We start from the raw sequence: 22,249 nt of genomic DNA on the forward strand, positions 1-22,249 counted from the left end.
TCTTTTTAGACTTAGATATCTATTAATACATATATAATCTCTATTTAGATTACATATAGTATCTATTTAGACTTACTATGTAACTCGCTTTCACTCACTTCTGCTTTGTAACAGTGCCACTCCTGTTTCCCATATGTGAAAATTCTTATTGTAAAAGGCTTTCCTTGTCTCAGGAATTTTAAGGTGGGAGTTTTTACAAGTGCTTATTTAAATTCAATGAAAGCACCAGCATATTCCTTGTTCCAGCTCCATTCCGATCCTTTCCACTAATTTTCATTGCGGTCTGCTGATACCAGCAAAGTTACCTTGCACCGCTGTGAAAAATTAAATTCTCCTAAAGCTGCTTTAAATTGGAGTTAAGAAGAAGAAGCTTTTATTCCGCATAAAGCTTTAAACTTTCTTCTATCTAACCATCTTACCATTTCCCCTGTTACAGTTCCTGGGGTAGCACTAATTGAGCCTTACTGAAATTGATCTCTCAACTTTATAATTTAGATAGCTCTCCCACTTCCTCTTCCGTAGCCTCAGTCACTTGACAACCATCTACCTAGGATAACAACTTGGTGCCTTCCAGCTTTTAAAAGATAATGCTTCATCACACACACATACATGTGCATGTATCATACTTCGTATTACATACACAGACTTTGCAGTACATATTGGTGAGCTATTCTCCTAATCACCAGAAGAAACCTGGTTTCTCTTGTTTGGAGATGGAGGTAGCTTTCAATTGGATCTATTTGATTTTATTAGTTTTTTTATATCTGTCTGGCATCTTCAGCTTCAGCCATGACAATCTTAAAACTAAGCATGGTATCTTTCTGTTTTAACGTATGCATGTAAGATTACAAAAAGGGTCTCAAAAGCAAAGCCAAGCAAGATATAGTTAACAACAGCAACAGGGTGCAAGCGGGAGACAGAAATAATGAACAATTGTTATCAATAGTTATCTTTGTTAACCAGGCTGGAACGCTTCCTTCTGTAGGAGCTTCTGGTGATAGCAGGGGTCTGCTAAACCCATTCATGGATCTTGTCTGTTATCTTTGAACATTTGCTGTTGTCGGCTCCATCTCTACAAAAAAAAAAAAACCACAACACTTTACGTTTAATTTTAACTGAGTTCTTGTTAAATTTATGCATGTTCTTTTTCCTTTAGCATGTTAGTGGCTTTTTTCCTGTTTTGTTTTGTTTCCCTCAAAGGCAAGGTCCTAATACATCACTGGCCATCATGCACTACAGGGTTAAAATTTTGGAAACATTAAATACAGCAGTTAACCTTTCGTTATTAGACAGGTAGGAGAAACATCTTATACTCACCTGCAACATCTTCCATAAAACACTGTTTTTATTCTGGTTCAGTATTATTCTACTATTTGGTATTCTCTCTCAAACCCTCATATAAACATGCTTAACGCTTAGTTCTCTCAGTCTTTAACTGCCTACAAGATGGATGACATTTAATGAGCCTCCAGGAACCACAGGCCATTACTCAACCAAAATCAGATCTGTAGGTGAAAGAACAGTGTAGACCCTCTCAAACAAAGCTACTGGTACTAAATTCAGGAGCTCCTCTTATAAAAAACTATATAGCACTGTTATTATTGGGTAATGCTCAACGAAGCAACAGTATATGAAAGAGCACTGATACATTTACAGTCATTCCAGAGGGTTCATCTCACCATCCTCCTTCCAAAAGTGTTCATAGCATTCAGTTTCGTGACTAAAAAGTCACCAAAACCCAATACCTTTCATGCCTTAACAAGTGAGCAAGCTAGTTTACACTGATAAACTTTCATTGGTAATGAACGTTATTCTGTCAGAATGACCAGTGCAAAAGTCCTTCCAAATGTAATTTCAGTGTGACAGGCACAATACTTAGCCCAGGATCCTCTCTATAGCTCGTCACCTGTTTGAGACACTGTACTTCCCTTGCCTAGCTCATTTGCGTGACCTGATGTACTTTCATAATGCAGAGATTTGCAATAGAACCATTAACGTTGAAATTAATAAATTACATGCAGAAACATACGTATGAAAGCACCAGACGAAATGACAAGAAAAGAAGGGACAAAAGTATGGCATGACTTGACAGCACCAGCAGGCCATTGAGATCATGGTCAGAGTCTTGAAAGACACAGACTGAGAAAACAAAGGGCAGCCTAAAACTGAAGACACACAGAACAGGAGGCAAAAGGACAGGCAGTCAATCAACAACATTTCTTAATGACCCACAGACCTGGGTTCCTGAAGGGTACGAAAGGCACTTCCAAAATGAGCACATGGTCACCCAACAAAAAGAACCCAGGAAATAGGATGATGACTCCAAATCTGGCATTCTTTGTCCTCTGTTTCACCACAAATAATCCTGGTTGGACTAGCCAGACACACGCATCTTGGTCCTTGTTAAAATGTGGGTACGGAAAACAAGTATGAAAGACTGACTGAACGAAATTTATAGGAAAATTAGTATAAGGACTGAGATCTGTTTTGTTTAAGTTTTGTTTAAAATAAAATCACCTTCCCCTCCTGTACAGTCTAACATTTACCTTTGCTTTATTCACTTTACATCAGTAGCCGCTCCCAGTTGATTATTTAAAAATTTCAATAAAATCTAATAGCGTATGCTTATAGGACAATGTCAAAGAAGAGAGCGAGCTATTTAGGGAAGCAAGGACACTGCAAGCTCGAAACAGCTGGCCTTTTTGAGGCAATACCTTTTTCCCCCTTTTGCCCAAAGGAAGAGACTTGGCACCCTTAAAATTTCTGCTATTACACCAATCACTTCTTATTTCATGTTCCACAAAGAAGAAATAACTGTTAAAACAAGTTGGTTTCTCAAAACTAGCCCCCAATATGAAATTACAGGAAATGTCCCAAACAGTTTCATACAGTGACACATGCACAACTGTGCTAATATGAGCAACCTGAACACAGGGAGGGCCAAGAAAATATTTCTCTTTACGTGAATACATGAGGCTCAGAAATGAGACTTCAGATGCAAAACATAAATTGCAGGTTAAAAAGCCCTGCAGATTTCATGGCTTCCTAGAATGCTACTAAGTATTTTAAATTGAATGGAAAGAAAAAATTTAGAATAATTTGCATAATAATTTGCAATAGTCAATGTTGTTATTGTTAATAACCAACAGCAGTAGTTTACAAATTGTGGGATACCTGGTACCAGTGACCTGTTCTTTCCCTGTGTAGCCACCGAGTCATGCCAACGGTTATTCTGCTAAACGCAAAGGACTAATTACTGCAGTATCATTTATTATGATGTTATTTGCTAAAAAATTTCCAAAGGGAAATATTATTCCCATATTTTTGTCATAGAAGATATGATTAAATAGGACAAAAGGGCTCAGAGTAATGTACTGGGATGGAACTTAGGATATCTGATTACTTACAGTTTCAAGTCATGGCACCTATCCTGCTGGCTTCCCCCTCTATGTAAAGTGGGGATACTATTCACTACAGATACTAGATTTTTTTTTTTTTAAAAAAAAAAAAAAAAAAAAGTTCAAGGTAAGCTGCTGGTATTATGGATGTTCTTGCTATGAAATTATTGTGCTTCCAGAGACACAAAATGGATAGTATCAAAGCCATAATATTTGCAAATAAGAACATGTTACTTACCCATGTCCATTCCCCTCTTTCACAGTCAAAAGTGGCTTCAGCCTTTCAAAAGTAAATCCTGTCTGAAATTGTAAGTTTCTGCTGTTGAACCTATCTCACGGTTACAAATGACAGCAGCCACCATCCTCTTAAAATAGAAAGCACTTGCCTTCTTGTACAGTTAGAGAAGTTTCATTTGCCTCATCCATGAAAAAAAAAAAAAGAAACAAGGCAGCTTCTTTAATGCTTCTTTAAACCTGCAATGAGACTCACTTAACTCTCTAAAATGCAAATACAGGCTGATCTATTGCCATGGAAATAATCCTCAGAAAGTCCTTTGGTTTGATTGTTGTGTTTCTTCCTTGACAAGCTCTCTCTAAATCTTGTTGGCTCTCTTTACTCCAGTCAGACTCATAGATTCAGTTTAGTTTGGGAACTAAATGGATTATACTCTATTATACTCTAGCCATAGTCACGCATCCCAAACTGACCAGATTCTTTATTGCTGCAGGAACTCAAAACAAGCACAGGATGGCCTCAAAGCTAAATAAGATGCCACACTGGTGGCCAAAAATGTCTTCAGTTTGATTTGAAACAGAAAAGTCCTATGGCTGTGGTTAAAGACGAACTACAGAGGCAGCATTTGTGCTAGATTCTACAGAACAGGTTTGGTTAGTTTAGGTTAATGCTATGCCAGTGAGTAGGAAGAAAACCTTCTCAAAACCATGATACAGTGTTTGTAGCCCAGTATACTGTGGGCATGACCTGTTCCTTGGCACTCATAGATTCCAAAGAATTCTCTTTCAGAGTCAAGTGTCAGACCCTATTATCCACTATGGCATAAACAATGAACTCCTAACTATCTAGTTACAGCCCTTCTAAACCTCTACGCACCTGTCTGACTGCCTCTGCTGCAAGAAAATAGAATAAGGAAAGGGACAGAGATGCACGGTAGAGCTGTGGGGAGCGCCCAGAAGAAAAGAGACTGCTGGTATGACAGGAGGTGTGGATGGTAACCACTGCTTCTGGGAGAGGCATCCCCTACTCCCGCAGTAGTTGTGACCCCCCACAGCAGGGTGTATCCTGCTTGGCAGCAGTAACAACTGTGTGGGCCTTCCGGCACTCTGATGCAAAAAAAAGAAAGCATCTTGCTGACTCCTCATCAGCCTCTGTCCTTGGCAGTTTCCTACTTTGGCAACTGCTAGAGCTGGGCTTGAAGTTCAGCTCTCACCGGTCCACTGCCAAAGGAGCTGGCAAATTGTGGAACATTACCTAAAACATCCTAGTTATGCATAGCCACCGTGCATGGTGCTACATAATTTCCTGCTAAAAGGAGAAAATGTCTGGCTACGAGTCAACGGATTTGTGGACAGAGATACAAACACTTAGATGCAAGATGAAGTACTGCTTTAAATTCTTAGGACAAATTCAGCATTGCCAAAATACCAATACTATTCTAGGGTACTGTTGCTGTAGCCATAATGGTCCATGGTTACACGCAAACAAGATCTGCAGGGTGAAACAGTCGCTTATCAGGCCAGCAGATGCAACTGGAAAACATGGAAAAGCTATGGGCACACAAAATTTCTTACGCTGGGTCTTGCTAATTCTATTTTAGAGAGCATGTTGAATTTCAGTACAAGAACTGAAATATAGTATTTATATATCCGCCGACGATGTACTTTTTTACCCACCACCTCCTCACTTTTCTTGTTTGATTTGTTCTTTGATTCTCTTAAAGCTTCCATTTCCTTTGTCCTGGATCTTTTCTCTCTCTCTCATACTCATATCCCTGCCAACCATCCCCAGCCTAGGGGTTCCCCCAGTACCTCCTCCTGATGATATTTCCTCAGACTTCATTCTCCTCTTCTTCAGTTCTACTTTTCTTGCACTTTAATGAATACCAAAACATCATTCCGGTTCAGTGTTCTCCATCTTTGACTCACCCCTAGTCTCCTTCATTCCTGCGGTCTTGCTTCCTCTTTTAGGGGAAAATTTCTTCCACGAAAAAAAATATCAGAACGTGTGGGTTTCCTCTTCTCCTTAGCTGTACTCAGGACTAACTTTCCATCTTTAATTTCTTTAATTCTCTTTTGTCTCAAATGTATTTACATTTCATCTTCCTCTCCACTTCCTGCTGTGCTCCATCCTGATCCCTGATCGCCTTGATTCTCCTCCCCAGTCTTACACACTTAATTGGCTTCTCTCTAACAACAAAATTCTCTTCCATCTCAAACAACTGATTCTGCTTGCCTTTCCATCTATTGCAGCATTTTCCTTGCAGTTATCAGCTCACTGAGCATGCTATTTACAAGTCCCTAGCAAGTTCAATTCATACACTCCCATCCTATCCTTTCGTATTATTGCTTCCACCCATCAGATTGTTGTGCAGTGTCTCGTGGCAAGATTTCCAATATGCCCATTTTTATCTCCACAGAGTTAAACATCTTGCCCAGCGTCTTGTTATTTTATATCTCATTAGGACACCATTCCTTTGTATAGGACGAACAAATACAATCTTGTGGGCTGAACTGAGCAAATGCTTAACTAACAAATGAACAAACAAAAATGGCATTAATAAAAAATAGATCAGGAAATACTCAAAATCATTGTTACCATTTTATTGATAATGTAATTTCCCTGCTGCATCATGTTCAATTCAAAAAGTATACAGAAGAAACTGAATGAGTTTCAGAAATGTACGACATGTTCAAACTAAGATATCAGCATGAAAAGAAACTGAAAAGTCTGAAATTATGTAATTCGGAGGATTATAATATATCATAAGACATGATATCATAGAGGAATACAAAGCACTGAACAATAAAGTGAAGAAAAGCCACGGCTACTTTTTAACCCTGACAATGTAAGAACTAGTGGATCATAAAAGATGAAAGGAAATGTTTAGAAGATTATTTACACAATTCATAATTAGCCTGTGAAACTCATTGCTCTAAGGTACAAAAAAACTTTATAAACTTTAATGGATTCTAAAAAGGAGGCAGCTTCTCTCTGCACAAGAAAAATGTGGTTATTTTCAGGTCACTTATGTAGATTCCTTTTTTCAGGGAACAAGTACTCAAGTGACTGAATGTAGGACAGATTTTCCCTTCACAAGATAACAGAGAAAGACTACAGCCGGGGCTTCCTGGTGATTCGTACGAATTGAGTTATACTGGCAGAAACAGGAACCTCAACCGATGCCATACTGGACAGACACAGTGCTAACATTTTTCTGTCTCTGTGTGAAACATGCTATTACTTCTTTGCAATAAGCAGTTCTTAAGATGAACACGACATGCAAGAAGTCTGCAGGCTTGTGTGTCATATTAGTCAGGACTCATATGACAGTAACCCTTCACCATAAGATACAACGTGAAGTTTATTTGCTGTGGGTCAGTCAGTCACAGCAATAAAGCAATAGCAAGGCAAATGAGACTGAATCAACACTGGACTTAGTTGCCCTACTAAGGCCCTCTCTACATCATACAGCTCAGCGTCAAGTACCAAGAGTATGCAACAGGGGGAAAAAGTGTCACTGTCACAGCACTGACATCAAAATAAATTCCCCAAGGACAGCTCAACTATACACACATACATATCATCCTTGACAAATGTGCATTCAGTCCATTCTTAATCTCCACAGAAAAAATTATTAACATTTTTACAACCTACCTAGAGCGTCTAGCTGAGTACTTTTCTTCACTGCCAGCATTTTTATTTCATGCTTCACTTCAGTGTCTTTAGTCAACTGGCCTCCTCTTTCTATGAACACTTTTCACCTTTTTCAAAAATCATCATCGTATCTCTGCAGTTGCCTCTGTTTTAGGCTGAGCCAGCTTGATCCTTCTAATTTTTTTAAGCTCTCCATTCTCTGTATTCTTGACATTATCCAGCTGAGGTTAGCCCAGGGCTAACATAGTACTTCAGCTGAAGTCTTACCAACAACAGAAAGAGCATATTTAACAAACATCAAAGCTCCAAGACTGCTTTTAATGGCATTTCAGTCATTATGCCTTTCCAGTTTGACAGTGATGCATTGAAACAATGCAGCATTTGTATTTTTACAAGTTACGCAGTCAACTCACCGAAATCTTACGTGATCAGTGTTTCCAAAGCTTACGAAAATATTGTGTGGGATCTTGTTGCAAATCAAAGCCAGCATGTATGACAGCTGCTGCTTCTTACTTCTCCTCTGGTATACTGATCTGTCAAGAAAAAAAAATTAGATGGGCTTGACTGACTTCTTGGAAACTCCATGCTAGCTGTTAATCATTTTCTAGATGGTAACAAGTTTATCTATTTCAGCATTTTCCATGAATTTACATCAAACTAGTTGATGTCAACTATAATTTCTCAGCTTTCTTATGCCTCTTGCCCCATTTTATACATAGATATTACGTTTGCTCATTTCTGATCTTATGGAATTTCCACCCTTCAAGTTCTTCAAGGTACTGACAAAGCATAACATTCCTGAGATTGCTCCAGTCTCTTCTCCTCCTTGTAGACACGCGAGAAAAAGTAATAATAAAATAAGACAAAATAATTTACTCAAATCTGTGTAAGTGCAAGGAAATGGAAGTTCCTACGTAAGGCGGGGAGGGGGGAGGGGGGGAGAGATATCCGTGATCAAATTGCTAAAGGGCTGATATGAAAAATGAAGAATTAGCCTGAAAAAAAAGAAATATTGTGAAGCCATGATAACAAATTAATTTTCTTGGTATCTATAAAATGTCCTATATGTGCAGATCAAACTATTTTAACATTTATTGTTGTGCCTTTATAGTCAGAAATTAGATGAGTAATTGGCATAGAAGCACAAATTACAGTCATAATTTGTACCTGCTACAAAATGAGCATTTTATTTTATGAGGATAATGTTTCTCTTTGTGCAGGGAGAGTTACCACTTGAGATCCACTCCTCAGAGCTATTCAGCATTCAGTGGTTTGTCAAGTTAATAGTAGCTTACATTACATTTACAGCATTAATATCACTAGTATTATTTTAAGGAGGGGCTGACAGAAAGGCATTACTGTGGTGATCCCCAAAAAAGGACTGATGAGGTAAATGAAAAGTTTTGGGTCTTCTTCCAGACTTATGAGTACACTCACAGGGAGGGAACCCTATGAATTTTATTATGAATATATACTTTTATTTCATGAATACTCATCTCTGGATCATACTGGGAAAAGATTTTAATTTGTACTGACCTGAAAAATATCCCTTCCTGAGTGATGCATCATTGTATGTGAAATTCTGGATTCCAGGTATGCAATTAAATGCTCTACTTTTCTAACCATCTCAGTCAACCCTCAGGACAAATAGCCTGAATTGCGTAAGTGCAATGTTTTAAAACCCATGAGCTAATATATGGTCACTAGGAAGCTTACATGCCCAGTGGTATGACTTACCTGCCTCACCCACCTAATGTGAATTATAATTGGTTTGAACATAAGGAGAGGCCTAAATTTTTCTCTATAAATGCTGCCACACAACCAGAGCTTGAAGTCTTATCATATAGGCCTACCCAGTTGCTCACAGAAATACAAAGTCCAAGCCACAGAGGGGCCAGGAAGCATGGCTGGTAAGTAAAAGGAAAAAAAAAAAAAAAGTCTTTTTGTGCATACAGAATGGGCAACTGAATAATGTACCATATGTTAGCTTTCTCTGTGGGGTTATGTTTTGTAAAGGGCTCTGAATTGTTGGAATACACTACATTTTGAGATTATGAATAGGTTGTTTCAGCATTTTTCTTTCCTGAATTTTCCAAAAGACACAAACAAGGAAAAAAAAAAGATAATCCATCCATTCCCATACTGGAGTTAAATGTTATAAAACTGCAAACAGAGCAGAACAAGTTATGGCAAACTGAGAGCTATCTTTCAGCATGAAACTTAATGAATCAGAGAGTAGTTCATGCATGAATGAATCTTATGTTAATGGGAATATTTGTGCTAAGAAGAGACTTCGGGCTAGATTCCTTCCTGTAGATTCAGTCAGCAAACTGCAATGCCATTTTAAGTATTTGTTAAAATTAGTGTGAAAGGCAAAGGCACTTTAAAATGCAGACAAAGCAAGCAGATGTTCAGCATGAGGTCTTCGGAGGAAACATATTAAATCAATACACTTTAGCAAGGTTGGCCACGTTCTCGCTTAGGCCTGGCTTGCTGGGACCTCTGTAAAAATCTATAATGAGGCCTGAGCGCAGATGCCACTTTACCTCTTCTAGGTATACAGCTCATGCTGCGCTGGCTTTATGTGACACAGGCTTGAAAAGCTCAGGAAATTAGTAAAAAACAACCATCCACAGAGCAGAGCATTGAGTGCAGAAATGACAGGCATTGTTTTCCCGTCATGGAGGTTAAAAGAGGCACGCTTACCCTATTCTCACAGTTTTAGGAGAGCTGACTGCACAGACTCTTAGGACACAAGTGTTCCTCCACACACTATTATTTGAAATAATTCATGTTATTGACCCAATCTACTTGTGCTAGCATCCCTCAACAGCATCTGCTGTTTGCCTGATGGTGCTTAGTTAATGACTGTCTCAATGCACCTGCTAAGTGCAACACCATCTAAATATACGCCTGTTTAAGAGAACAACATAGGTTGGAAGGGAATCAGATGCATACAATGGGCATGAGGCTATTGATTCCCTCATAAATATCCTCCACTGAGCAGAGCTTAAATAAATGGCAGAACACAATTTGGTAGGTCAAACTGAAAGACTGGACTGAGTAGAAAAATCTTTCTTTTTAACAAAAGAACTATACGATAAAGTGAACAGTAAAACCCGCCATCTACAGCAATGAGGAAAAAAACCACAAACCAATTGTTTCTGCATTGTAACACTTCCTCTTAAGCAATGATTTGCCAATAACTTCCTCTTTAAGTGTCATACACCAGTCTATCCCTCTTAACCACAATTTTCTCATTGCACGAAATGCAAGAAGCGATAGCAGCACTTAACAAACTGGAATTTGCTGATCGTGGTCAGCACTTTCTCGTGAAATACCCAGGGCCCAAGAAATATCCAAGCTCAAGTTCAGCTGGAGATGTCAAAAGTGCCTGGGGATGCTCCACACAGTGCCACACACAATTTTTATGTAAAAAACTGTGAGGGTCTGCATGCAGGTGTGTGTGCACATAACTGTTTTCACTCCCTTTCTCTCTCCCTCTCCTCCTGTCCCCCCAACACACACATCCTCCAAATACAGACACTTTTTTCCCTGAAAGTTTTTACGTATCCGTGGGCCAATCTCTAAAGGATCTACTTTAACACAATCCAGAAGTGGTGCATAAAGAAAAGTGAAAAGCACCCAAAAAGATCCTATAAATCTGATAGTGCGATTTTTTTAAAGGGTCTTGATACTCTGCAGCACAATACTGCTACTAAGGATTTAGCAATTTGTTCCACAGTCTCACACTCAAAATAATTATCTCAGCTTCTGTGTGTCACTTTTAAGCTTCAGTGTCATTACAACTAAGGCATGAATCACACCTGCAAGCATCTTGTTTGTTTATTAGAATTAAAAGCGCTTACCTGCAGAATGGGACAACATGTTGGATTCTTAGAAGAAATGAGCAGAGCAATGTAGCGATGGGAGCCTGCAAAGAGGTATTCTTTGCTGACGAGTGTCCACCAGCAGCTGGAGGTTCAAGCTTCCATATAATGTCTTTACTTCATTCCCATGGAAGAGATGTTTGCATAAACGGAGCGAGGTAGGGAAATACGTTTAAATATTATAGGCTATAAATAACAGGTTGTGTGTGACTATGTGGGAGCTGTCTGTGGAGCCCAGCATAGGTTCATCCCAGTCTGTGCGTTGCCATTGTGGCTTATTCCTGTGTACTGGTCCCATAGCAGTTTTTGAAGTTCACATATTTGTACATCTCACTACTACGACACTGTCAGTCTCCCTTCTGGAAGGAGCCATCTCATCTGCAATGAGCCAAGATCTCAAGAGAAGATCTCAGCCCAGCTAACAGTAGCCTGCTTTACGCAGAGAATATGGGAGCTGACTGTGCCAAGTTCAGCTACCTTCAAAGTCTGGCTATTGGAGAACTCCAGGAACTTCATGATGGCTTCAGGCTGCAGCAGGCTGCAGGCTTCCATTAAAAAAGCCCTTCCTATGTGGAGCATTGTGAATGGAAGAGGAAGACAGAAAATAAGAAAGTATGTCTTGGACAATATACAGGGCCCAGAACAGATCTCAGCCAAATACTTTTCCATATGGACTTCACCAATATACATCAGGGAGTTCTAGTCCTGAACAGTGCTGATGCGAGTCAGCCCACACCACTGTTCTCAGGGCCCAGGTCTCTCCCTACTGTGGTTCACAAATACAGTATGGCTGTAGAAAACCACTTGACTTCCTGTATCTGGGATAGCAGGAGTGGGCTTTGCTGATCAAATTCCTTGCTTAATTATCCAACAAAGGAATGTGAGAGGAGACAGAATAGCCCAAATTTCTCAGGGTACTGAGGTGGTCCCCAGTGAGTCATGGCCATATGGTTGTAGCATGGTGCTTTAAGGGGTTGTAGCATGGTGCTTTAAGGGTATGTAAGGAAGAGCTGTGCTCAGATAGAATAAAGGAGCAGATAGGCAAGTGTAGGGACTGATTTCCCATCCTGAAACAAAGGCATACTTAATAGTAAGTGACATTTAATAGAATTCAAGTGTCACTGCAGTGACAACGCAAAGAAGGAGAGAAAGTAATACTGAGGGGAATTAGTCTATTACAAAAGATGTCCTTCACTGTTCAGTGCTGAAGTCTTCCTTCTATATATTAATTTCTTTAACACAGTTATGGAAGTGAGGGAAGAAATGTGGGTATCACTGGAAAAGGTTGTCATGAGTTTGTAACTGAACTGGCTTGCAAAAGATGATTCTGATATAGCTTGTTCTGAGTACGTGAAACAAAACACTAAGATGGCTTAGAGCTTTTGTTTTCGAGGTCCAAAAGAATCTTCTCTTGCTATCCACCAGAGTTTCAAGCACCTACTTGTGCAATCCTTACACTTGCAGCCACCATACAAGCTCTGCAAATACTACTTGGCTTACAGGAAGCTGCCTGGGTCAGAAGCATTCTGCTGGACTAGTGTGCTGACTAGCATTAATATTTCTCATTAATTCAACCCTCATTCTCAACCTTCACCCATGATCTTTAATCCAAAGGTCCGGTATGTATCATTCATCTGTTTTACAAACAAAGCTCATGAGAGGCCTGCCAGGCAACTTAGCCAGAGCTGGGAATAAACACCAGAAGCTGATGCAACAGACGTAACTTGTTCTCCTTGCCATACCGTCTTCCAGAATAAATGAACTGTACCTGGTATTTTGGAACATGTTGTTTATAACTATACTATCATATTATCAAATACCAATAACAATTGTGCCATTGACCTATAGGACAATGATATCCAGCACGCTATTGTTGTCACACAGAAAAAGGTGAAACACATGACCAAACAAGCATTGGCAGCTAATTGGTGAATAATCACCGAGTTGATTTTGTTTTGTTTTGTTTTGTTTTTCTTTCAACAGTAACTAATCTTTCTATTAAAGAGAAACAGTTTGCTATGTATCCATGGATAGGCTGAAATCTTAAAGCAAAGTTAGTCTGAAAATTGTTTGTGTGTCTTTTAAGGTCATTTAGAATTATAGGTGGGAGAGTGTAGCTTAACAACTGAAACCTCTGAAGTTTGGACTTAACATTTTAAAAGCAAATTCTAAGAAAATTTTAATTTAAGAATTAAAGTTTTATCATTTTAAAAATCACAATTGTGCTTTGCATGTGATAAAACTATGGTCCCTCTTAAGTTTACATTATTAACATACATTAACATTATTAATGAACAAAGATTCAAAGCAGCAGTCTGAATTATACCCAGTTAAAAATAGTTTCTTCTAATAACACCTTTTTATATGAATATGAAATATGAATAAAATATGTCTGTATATGAAACGGGTTGAGCAAGTTCCAATTCTAGAATTTCCAAACATGATCCAAATCTGAAAACAGAACAATTTGGGCTGCTGAATACTGAGTCCAGCCAATTAAAACTCTGCATTTGGGAAGGTCTGTAACTGTGGCCAGTTCAGCATAATTGGGTATCACTCAGAGGCATCCTTAAGACTGTGCATTTAGTACATGAAATTTTACAGGTTGTTTCATAAAAGTATCAGAATTATTCTCTCTTTTTTCTCAACAGAAAGCGGAGCCACTTGCAAAGCATAAGCAAAAATCAGTCTCCTTGAAATTAAGAGAAAGATTTTTGTGCACAAATTGCATTGTCGACTGCATGTTAAGAGTTATCCTAAAAAATACAAAAAATAGCTGAAAACAATTATAGCTATTTTATTACAAGTCACAAATGTACTTACCAATCATCTCTGTAGTGTGTCATGCAAATATGACATGGAGTGCTTGCCTGTTTAACATTGTTAAACAGTAATTATGTGATAATATACTCTTTAGGAAAGACAGGCCAACTAGACGAGGTGGGGGGAGTTGCTCTTTATGTGAGAGAGCACCTGGAGGGTATCAAGCTCTGCCTAGAGTGGAATGACGAGAAAGTTGAGAGCTTATGGGTAAGAATTAGGGGGCAGGCTAAGATGGCAGACATTGTTGTAGGCATTTACTATAGGACACCTGATCAGGATGAGGAGGTAGATGAAGCCTTCTAAAGACAGCTGGAAGCAGCCTCACAATCACAGGCCCTAGTCCTCATGGGTAACTTCAACCACCCTGATATTTGCTGGATAAGTAACACAGACAAGCAGCCACACTCCCAAGATATTCCTGCAGAGCATTGATGATAAGTTTTTGACTCAGGTGGTGGAGGAACAAACGAGGAGAGGTGCGCTGCTGGACCTCATACTGACAAACAAAGAAGAACTGTTTGGTAATGTGAAGGCTAGGGGCAGCCTTGGCTGTAGTGACCACAAGATGGTGGAGTTGAGGATTCTGCGTGGAAGAGGCAGGGCAATCAGGAGGATTGCAACCCTGGACTTTGAGAGAGCTAACTTTAGCAACTTCAAAGACCTACTTGGAGAAATCTCATGAGTTAGGGTTCTAGAAGGTAGGGGGGCCCAAGACAGATGGTTGCTATTCAAGCATCACTTCCTCCAAGCCCAAAACTGAGGCATCCCTATGAGGAAGAAATTGAGCAAGGAGGCAGAAGGCCTGCTTGGATGAGTGAGGAGCTCCTGGAAATACTCAAAGGAAAGAAGGAAGTTTACAACATGTGGAAAAAGGGACTGGCCACTTGGGAGGAATACAGAAACATTGTCAGAGTATGCAGGGATGCAACGAGGAAGGCTAAGGCCCGTTTGGAATGAAGTCTGGCTAGGGACATCAAAGACAATAAGAAGGGATTCTTCAAATACATCAGTAGCAAAAGGAAGATCAGGGAAAATGTGGGCCCCTGCTGAACAAGGCAGGTGCCCTGGTGACAGAGGATACGGAGATGGCAGAGTTACTGAATGCCACCTTCGCCTCAGTCTTTACTGCTAAGGCTGGTCCTCAGGAATCCCAGACCTTGGAAGTAGGAGAGGAAGTCTGGAGGAAGGAAGATTGCCCCTGTTGAGGAGGATTGGGTTAGGGATCTCTTAGCCAGACTGGACACTCACAGATCCATGGGCCCTGATGGGATGCACCCACAGGTGTTGAGGGAGCTGGCAGATGTCATTGCTAAGCTGCTCTCCATCATCTTTGACAGGTCATGTAGGACAGGAGAGGTGCCTGGGACTGGAGGAAATCCAATGTCACTCCAGTCTTCAAAAAGGGCAAGAAGGAGGATCCGGGGAACTACAGACCAGTCAGCCTCACCTCCATCCCTGGAAAGGTGATGGAACAGCTCATTCTGGCTGTTATCTCTAAACAGGTGGAGGAATCAGGAGTAGTCAGCATGGACTCACCAAGGGCAAATCATGCCTGACCAACCTGATAGCCTTCTATGATAGCATGACTGGCTGGGTGGATGAGGGGAAAGCAGTGGATGTTGTCTACCTTGACTTTAGCAAAGCTTTTGACACTGTCTCCCATCACATCCTCATAGGTAAGCTTAGGAAGTGTGGGATAGATGAGTGGACAGTGAGGTGGATTGAGAACTGGCTGAAGGACAGAGCTCAGAGAGTTGTGATCAGTGGCGCTGAGTCTAGTTGGAGGCCTGTAACTAGCGGTGCTCCCCAGGGGTCAGTACTGGGTCCGGTCCTATTCAACATATTCATCAACGACCTGGAAGAAGGGACAGAGTACACCCTCAGCAAGTTTGCTGACTGAACTGGGAGGAGTGGCTGACACACCCAGAAGGCTGTGCTGCCATTCAGCGAGACCTGGACAGGCTGGAGAGCTGAGTGGAGAGGAACCTCATGAGGTTCGATAAGGGCAAGTGTAGGGTCCTGCACTTGGGGAGGAATAACCCCATGCACCAGTACAGGCTGGGGGTCAACCTGCTGGAGAGCAGCTCTATGGAGAAGGACCTGGGAGCTGTGGTAGACAACAAGTGGACCATGAGCCAGCCATGTGCCCTTGTGGCCAAGAAGGCCAATGGTATCCTGGGGTGCATTAAGAAGGGTGTGGTCAGCAGGCTGACGGAGGTTATTCACCCCCTCTACTCTGCACTGGTGAGGCCACATCTGGAGTGCTGTGTCCAGTTCTGGGCTCCCCAGTTCACGAGGGGGAGGGAACTACTGGAGAGAGTCTAGTGGAGGGCTCCTAAGATGATTAGGGGGCCGGAGCATCTTTTCTACGAGGAAAGGCTGAGAGACCTGGGGCTCTTTTTAGCCTGGAGAAGACTGAGAGGGGACCTCATCAACACTTAAAATTATCTAAAGGGTGGGTGCCAAGAGGATGGGGCCAGGCTCCTTTTGGTGGTGCCCAGCGACAGGACAAGGGGCAACGGGCACAAACTGGAGCACAGGAAGTTCCACCTCAACATGCGGAAAAACTTCTTTCCGTGAAGGGTGACAGAGCACTGGAACAGGCTGCCCAGAGAGGTTGTGGAGTCTCCTTCCTTGGAGATATTCAAAACCCGCCTGGATGTAGTCCTGCGCAACATGCTCTAGGTGAACCTGCTTTAGCAGGGGGGTTGGACTAGATGATCTCCAGAGGTCGCTTCCATCCCTAACATTCTGTGATTCTGTGATAAATGAAAAATTGGTTCTTTGGCCTGATTAAATTTGGGGCAGGGGCAATAGCTTGCTCCTTGCTTTGCAATTACTACAACACACTGGAGGGTAAAAAAAAAAAAAAAAAAAGGCAACTCCAGGAAAACAATGAATTCAGTGAATTAATTTAAAGAAAAAGACACTGTAAATATTGCTCATGAAGTATTCCAAATTAAAAACAATGTGGTTCAAGAAGGAGTTATGCTATTCCTATAATTTTATCATTATAACAGAAAAGAAAGCAACCAAATGCTGAAATTCTTCTAAATTCAAATACATTTAAGAAACTCTTAACAACTGGCCAGACTGTTAGGGATAAATATTCTCCAAGCTTCAAATGCCAAGTTGTAAGGAAATGAGATCAGGATGTGGGCACTGAGAGAGCGAAAAATGAATGAAAAATGAATCCTCTAAGCCCTGTTGGTCAGATAAAGGCTGGGGAGTAAAGGCGGCTATTCAAGCTCCACCCCCCCAGGAAGTATTGCAAACAGGCAACTTCACGCCTAGACTTTTAAAGAATTGAAAGGCACCAGCCATTCTTTGAGTCAACAGAAGTAGTGGAGGCCATTCAGAGGAAAGCTCCAGAAGCTGCTTATACAGGACATATTGAACAGATATGGGACAAGGTGAGCAAGGGGGAAGCCCCTCCTGTGCTGCTCTGTTATTTTCTTACATCCATACTTCATACTCAGCTCTGTAATGGGCACTGAAAGATCACTACTTCTCTAAGGAGTTTTGATCCACGAAAAAAAGGAAGAGAAAATTCTTCCACACAGAGTTAGAAGAAGGATTTTTACAGGAATTGCATTTTTTCACTTCTTGTGCGCACAGGAAAAGCAAGCTGATTTATCAGAATGAGATTTGGGAGAACAGGTATATTATCTGCTGTAAAAATGTTGTATTTTGCAAATAGGAAGGCAGGCAAAGTCTGCAGCTATTTGAAGGTGTCAAACAAGTGCAAATGAGAGACTGACAAATCTGACATACAAGAAGCAAAGCAGAACTTGAAAAAGGTATCATTGCAAAGGCTGAGGGAGGCTACAATGAGCAGAGAAGGTTGAAGTCTGAAGTTAAGGCAGAGGAGATTAGGGGATTTTTTTCTTGGTGGTTTGTTTGTTGCAATGGGGTGGGGTTTTTTTGCCTACATGCTAATATTTATGCATATGCAAATTGACCAGTTTAATAATTATTATAAATGGTCCTATGTTGCTTTTCCAACCTTGCCAGATAGCTCCCGCCTTTCTAAAGACAAATATCCCCCACCCCTCGGTTTGTTCTACAATAGATGTGCTTCATTGCTAAGTTTCTGAAGATTTTTTCTTAAAGTAGGTATGTTCCTGAAAAATGAAAGTACGTGCTACTCGCCTCAATACTGTAAAAAAGTGTTCCCCCCATTTGAACTGTGACTACATTGCTAAGACTACTAATATTGTTATTTCAAGGCTTGCCTAAACTTGGTAAACTTAAGATCATGCTGTAAAAAAATCTTTACACTAATAAATCTGGTTGAACATGGGGTAACGATTTTTTACTCAATAATGGCACTGGGCACTTAATACTGTGTTCCAGTATTAAGGACCACACTCTTACTCTTCTTCTTCTGTACTTCTGCACGTCATTTAAACCATCAAGCTATCTTCTACTAGTGAACCCTCCACAGGCTCTGATGATGACAGAGCCAAACCAATCTCAGATGCTTATTCTTTGGCCCCTGATTCAAGCCATAGTTCACATGCAAGAGCTTTCTGCAACACATTATTTCATATAAATTATTTTAGTAGTGCTCTCTCTCCAATTCTGCCATCTCTCCCACTGCCAAATGACAGCAGTCTTCATCAACATATTTGCGTTAGCTGCTTCCACGAGACAGCAGCTGTCAGTTATATCACAGGTACGCGACACTTAAGTGGGGCTAGAGATCACATGTCATGGTTTAAAATGCAGCAGTGTTTTTCTGCTCAATCAAGTTTCTTTATTTCTTTACTCAGAGGCAGCAAGGCTGTGCCTCTGTTAGTGTAACACCATGTCTTGGAATGGATGAAACCTTGAAAGAATTAGCTCAGGTCAGTCAGATTCTTTATCCAAGTAACTCACAAGTACTCAGTGCTTTCAGGTGTCTCTTAGATGCCTTTCTGATTTTTCTTTAGTACTGGATATACTACTCCTTCTATATTTAATTACGCAGATAATCTCTAACAGTCTATGCAAGCTGGAGTCTCTCCCACTCTCTCAAGAAAAAAAGAATAAAATGCTCACAAATAAATTATTTCTATTTTTGGTGGAAACCGCACATGGGTTACCTGTAGGAAGTAACACGCAATTCTTCGGAGTGTGTCTAGGCTCCTTCCTCCCTGGATGTACTCTCAAGTTTTCTTCCTCTTCTCACTTTCTGATAGCTGCAACACAGCCAAGTACCAACTGGCACCTGAAAGAAAATGCAAGAGATCACCACACAAGTAAATTTTCTAGCAAAGAGCTGATTGTGAGGAGAGGACAGGCCTTCCTTCTCACCTTCAATGGAACAGAACAGCCTGAGCAAAACTTAACGTTCATCGCAGAAACAGGTATGGCTCCCAACTTCTTTCACAGAAAGAGTAATGCTGCCTCATGACATTCTTTTGGCCTGATATGCACTACAGGGCAGTATGATAATACCTCAGATCCAATAAGACGGTTCACGTAGCCAAGGAACCGTTTTGAGGTCTTTGTTGTATTATTCCCATCTCAGCTAGCAGCATTAGCTTCCTTCAGTTTCCAACATATTGCACATCATCTGAGGGGAGGTTTACATCCCTGCTGAATTTGTTGGCAACTAAATCTCTATTTCAGCAAGCTGGGGAAAAAACTTTGTTTATTTTCCTTAAAAGGTCCAAAACCCTCAAAGCCGGCTAAGACCCAGGCCACATTTGGTATCTCCAGCACGGTGAGCAAGGAGAGCTGGAGTGCAGTTCTACAGTCTACCAGTTCCAACTCTGTGAGCATCTCCATTTCCAGCCCACATAATGCTGTCATTGGACGTTACAAGCTAAGTGTCCAAAGTACTTCAAGTGGCAGCTCCTCTCCAGCAAGCCTTGGCACTTTTGTTTTGCTCTTTAATCCTTGGTCTTCAGGTATGAACATGTCAAATTTCCCCCGAAAGAACTAAGTTGCTTGTAGCTTCATTAACACCTGCAGCTTCTCCATTCAATCTGTACTTCTTTAAAACAGGGGCCAAACATTAACCATGTAATGAATCGGTGAGAAAGGAGTTTAGCAGATTCTTAGGACCTTCTGGTACATAAAACCAGCTCTGTATCATGTACTGACTGAAGAGCTCCTTGCCCTAAAAGACTAAGTTCTGATTAAGCAGATTAAGTTCTGCTTTTGCCATAACTTCCCTACTTCTGCACAAGTTTAGGAGAGTGCATCTGGTCTCTGTAGAACTACGAAAACAGTCTTATCTACTAGCTACCTCAGATTTGACAGTGCCATACCTCGGTCTTAACTCAGACACCCCCCACCCCTTTCTCTAATTGTAGGATATCCTGAGTTTCATTATCTGTTTATTATAGCAAGAACAGCAAAGGGTGGATAACTGCAAGCAATCTTATTGATGGAGACCAAGGCTCCTGATGTTTTGTTTTATTTTGTCTGCTGTGGTTGTACATACTTCTGTTTTGGCTTTTCAGATGATGATGTGTTCATGCCTAACAAGGCTGAGTGTGAGGAATATGTGCTAGAAGAGTTTGGCATCATTTTTGCAGGCAATCAAAATCATATCAACAGCTTTGGATGGAACTTTGGTCAGGTAAACGCAGCACTGAAACACCAGTGTTTCGTGCTCTGGTTTTCATATGATCTGGATGACCAGGGCTTGTTTCCTTTTTCCAGTTCATCGCATACACCTCTGAAGAACAGGAGTCTGGTATTGAAATCAGAACCTGTGCCGAGCCCTGTTATACTGATTTATATGAGAATTTGTAATTGACTAGTCCAGTGATACAACCTAGGACTCGGAGGACTCTGCAGTCAGCAGAAACCTTAGTGTCTGCTGAGTAGTAAAGTACTGTAGCAATGCTGAGGGGCAAAGTCCTGCCCTTAAGTCTACAGATTCCAAGTTCTGAAAACCTCTTTGAGTTCTAATCTTCAGAGTTTGCTGAGGCCGCATTTTTACATGGTAATTCCTGGCTGAGCTGCAGCACTTCATTTGGTGATTAAAAAAAACATTAAACGCTTTTATGGCTCTACTTACCCTGTTTTTAGTAATCTGTGTTTCCAAAACACTAACTTATTTCTGTAACATAGTTTCAAGGAGATATTCTCAACATTTGCCTTTCAATGCTGGATCGAAGCTTAAACTATCGTCAGGATCCTGCCACAGATGTATCTCACAGAAACGACCCCAAATATCTGGGCCGCGTTCTCAGTGCAATGGTAAGCAACATGTCCAAAAAGTCCACAATATTAACTGTTCTTTTAAAGTAGTTAGTGAAAGTAAGTATGAAGACACTTCTCAGAAAATTTTAGGCCACTGTGGGCCAGAGAAACACCTAGGTCTGACCTGAGCCTGCTAGATTATCTCATCTGTGGTATTTCTGATACTTATCACTTTGATATCCAGCAGTCAAACCAGGGACCAGTCCCTTGGAGGTCTTTAGTCCAACCTCCCATTTGGACTACAATGGCACTAGATCAGCTCAGACATGGATCTGTCAGGCTGCCTTGACTACCCTCTTAGTGAGGAATTTTTCTCGTATGTCAAATATGATTTTCCCAAGCTACAACTTTCTGCTGTTGCCTCTTGTTATATAACCTGCCAGAACAGAGAAAAGTTGGACTCTGATAACTTAGTGTGTTCCATTCAAGTAGCTGTAAGCTGCTATTATATTCCCTTTATCCCCTTCTTAACCAGACTGAACTAGCCTAGTGCTCTCAACTTCTTGTAGATCTTGTGTGCTCCAGGGCCCCTTACCTTATCTTGGTAGTCCTTCCTCCTCAATATCTCAACATCCCCTTGAACTGAGGGACCCAAAACTGGAGACAGGATTCCTGGCACAGCCTTGCTAGGGATAATTAAAGGGGGTTAACAGCTTCCCTCTATCTCCTGGTCACACTTTTCCCAATGTAGCCTAGCGTGGGCTTTCCCTTCATGATGAGAGAGCACTGTAGGCTCAAATTCCATCTGGTATTTGCTATAATTCCCAGGCCCCTTTCAGATGGGCTGCTACTCAGCCAGCTGCTTCCCAGCCTGTACCAATGCATGCCATTATTTTACCCCAAGTTCTGAAATCTTTACCTTTGCTTCCTGAACTTCATGAGACTTCTATTGACACAGTATCCAAGATTTTCAAGGTGACCGACCACGCCCCATTTGTTGTGTCAGCCACTTCCCCTAATTTAATGTAAATTTGCTGATGGCTCACTACATCATGATCCAGGCACATTCTGAAAGCTTAGCTGCACGATGTGCTTTGATGCTG

At 40.9% G+C, this 22,249-nt stretch overlaps 1 protein-coding gene and 1 long non-coding RNA gene across 2 annotated transcripts in view; one reads left to right on the forward strand and one right to left on the reverse strand.

Moving 5' to 3' along the window:
- LOC147412548 (uncharacterized) lies at nucleotides 1–19,130 on the reverse strand. Its single transcript, XR_015184192.1, has 4 exons — nucleotides 19,091–19,130; nucleotides 11,160–11,297; nucleotides 7,704–7,823; nucleotides 1–1,072 (listed from the first exon to the last, which is right to left on the reverse strand). It is a non-coding gene; the product is annotated as an uncharacterized LOC147412548 (long non-coding RNA).
- The window catches only part of LOC104342300 (protein-glutamine gamma-glutamyltransferase E), a 14,961-nt gene continuing 10,118 nt past the window's right edge, over nucleotides 17,407–22,249 (forward strand). The window contains exons 1-5 of the mRNA XM_009945875.2: nucleotides 17,407–17,416; nucleotides 19,187–19,354; nucleotides 19,658–19,900; nucleotides 20,459–20,577; nucleotides 21,075–21,203. Coding sequence (XP_009944177.1) covers nucleotides 17,407–17,416; nucleotides 19,187–19,354; nucleotides 19,658–19,900; nucleotides 20,459–20,577; nucleotides 21,075–21,203 — 669 coding nt within the window. The remainder of the gene's footprint in view (nucleotides 17,417–19,186; nucleotides 19,355–19,657; nucleotides 19,901–20,458; nucleotides 20,578–21,074; nucleotides 21,204–22,249) is intronic.

Source organism: Leptosomus discolor, unplaced genomic scaffold (genome assembly GCF_034619465.1).
Source record: "Leptosomus discolor isolate bLepDis1 unplaced genomic scaffold, bLepDis1.hap2 HAP2_SCAFFOLD_93, whole genome shotgun sequence".
NCBI classification, from domain to species: Eukaryota; Metazoa; Chordata; class Aves; order Leptosomiformes; family Leptosomidae; genus Leptosomus; species Leptosomus discolor.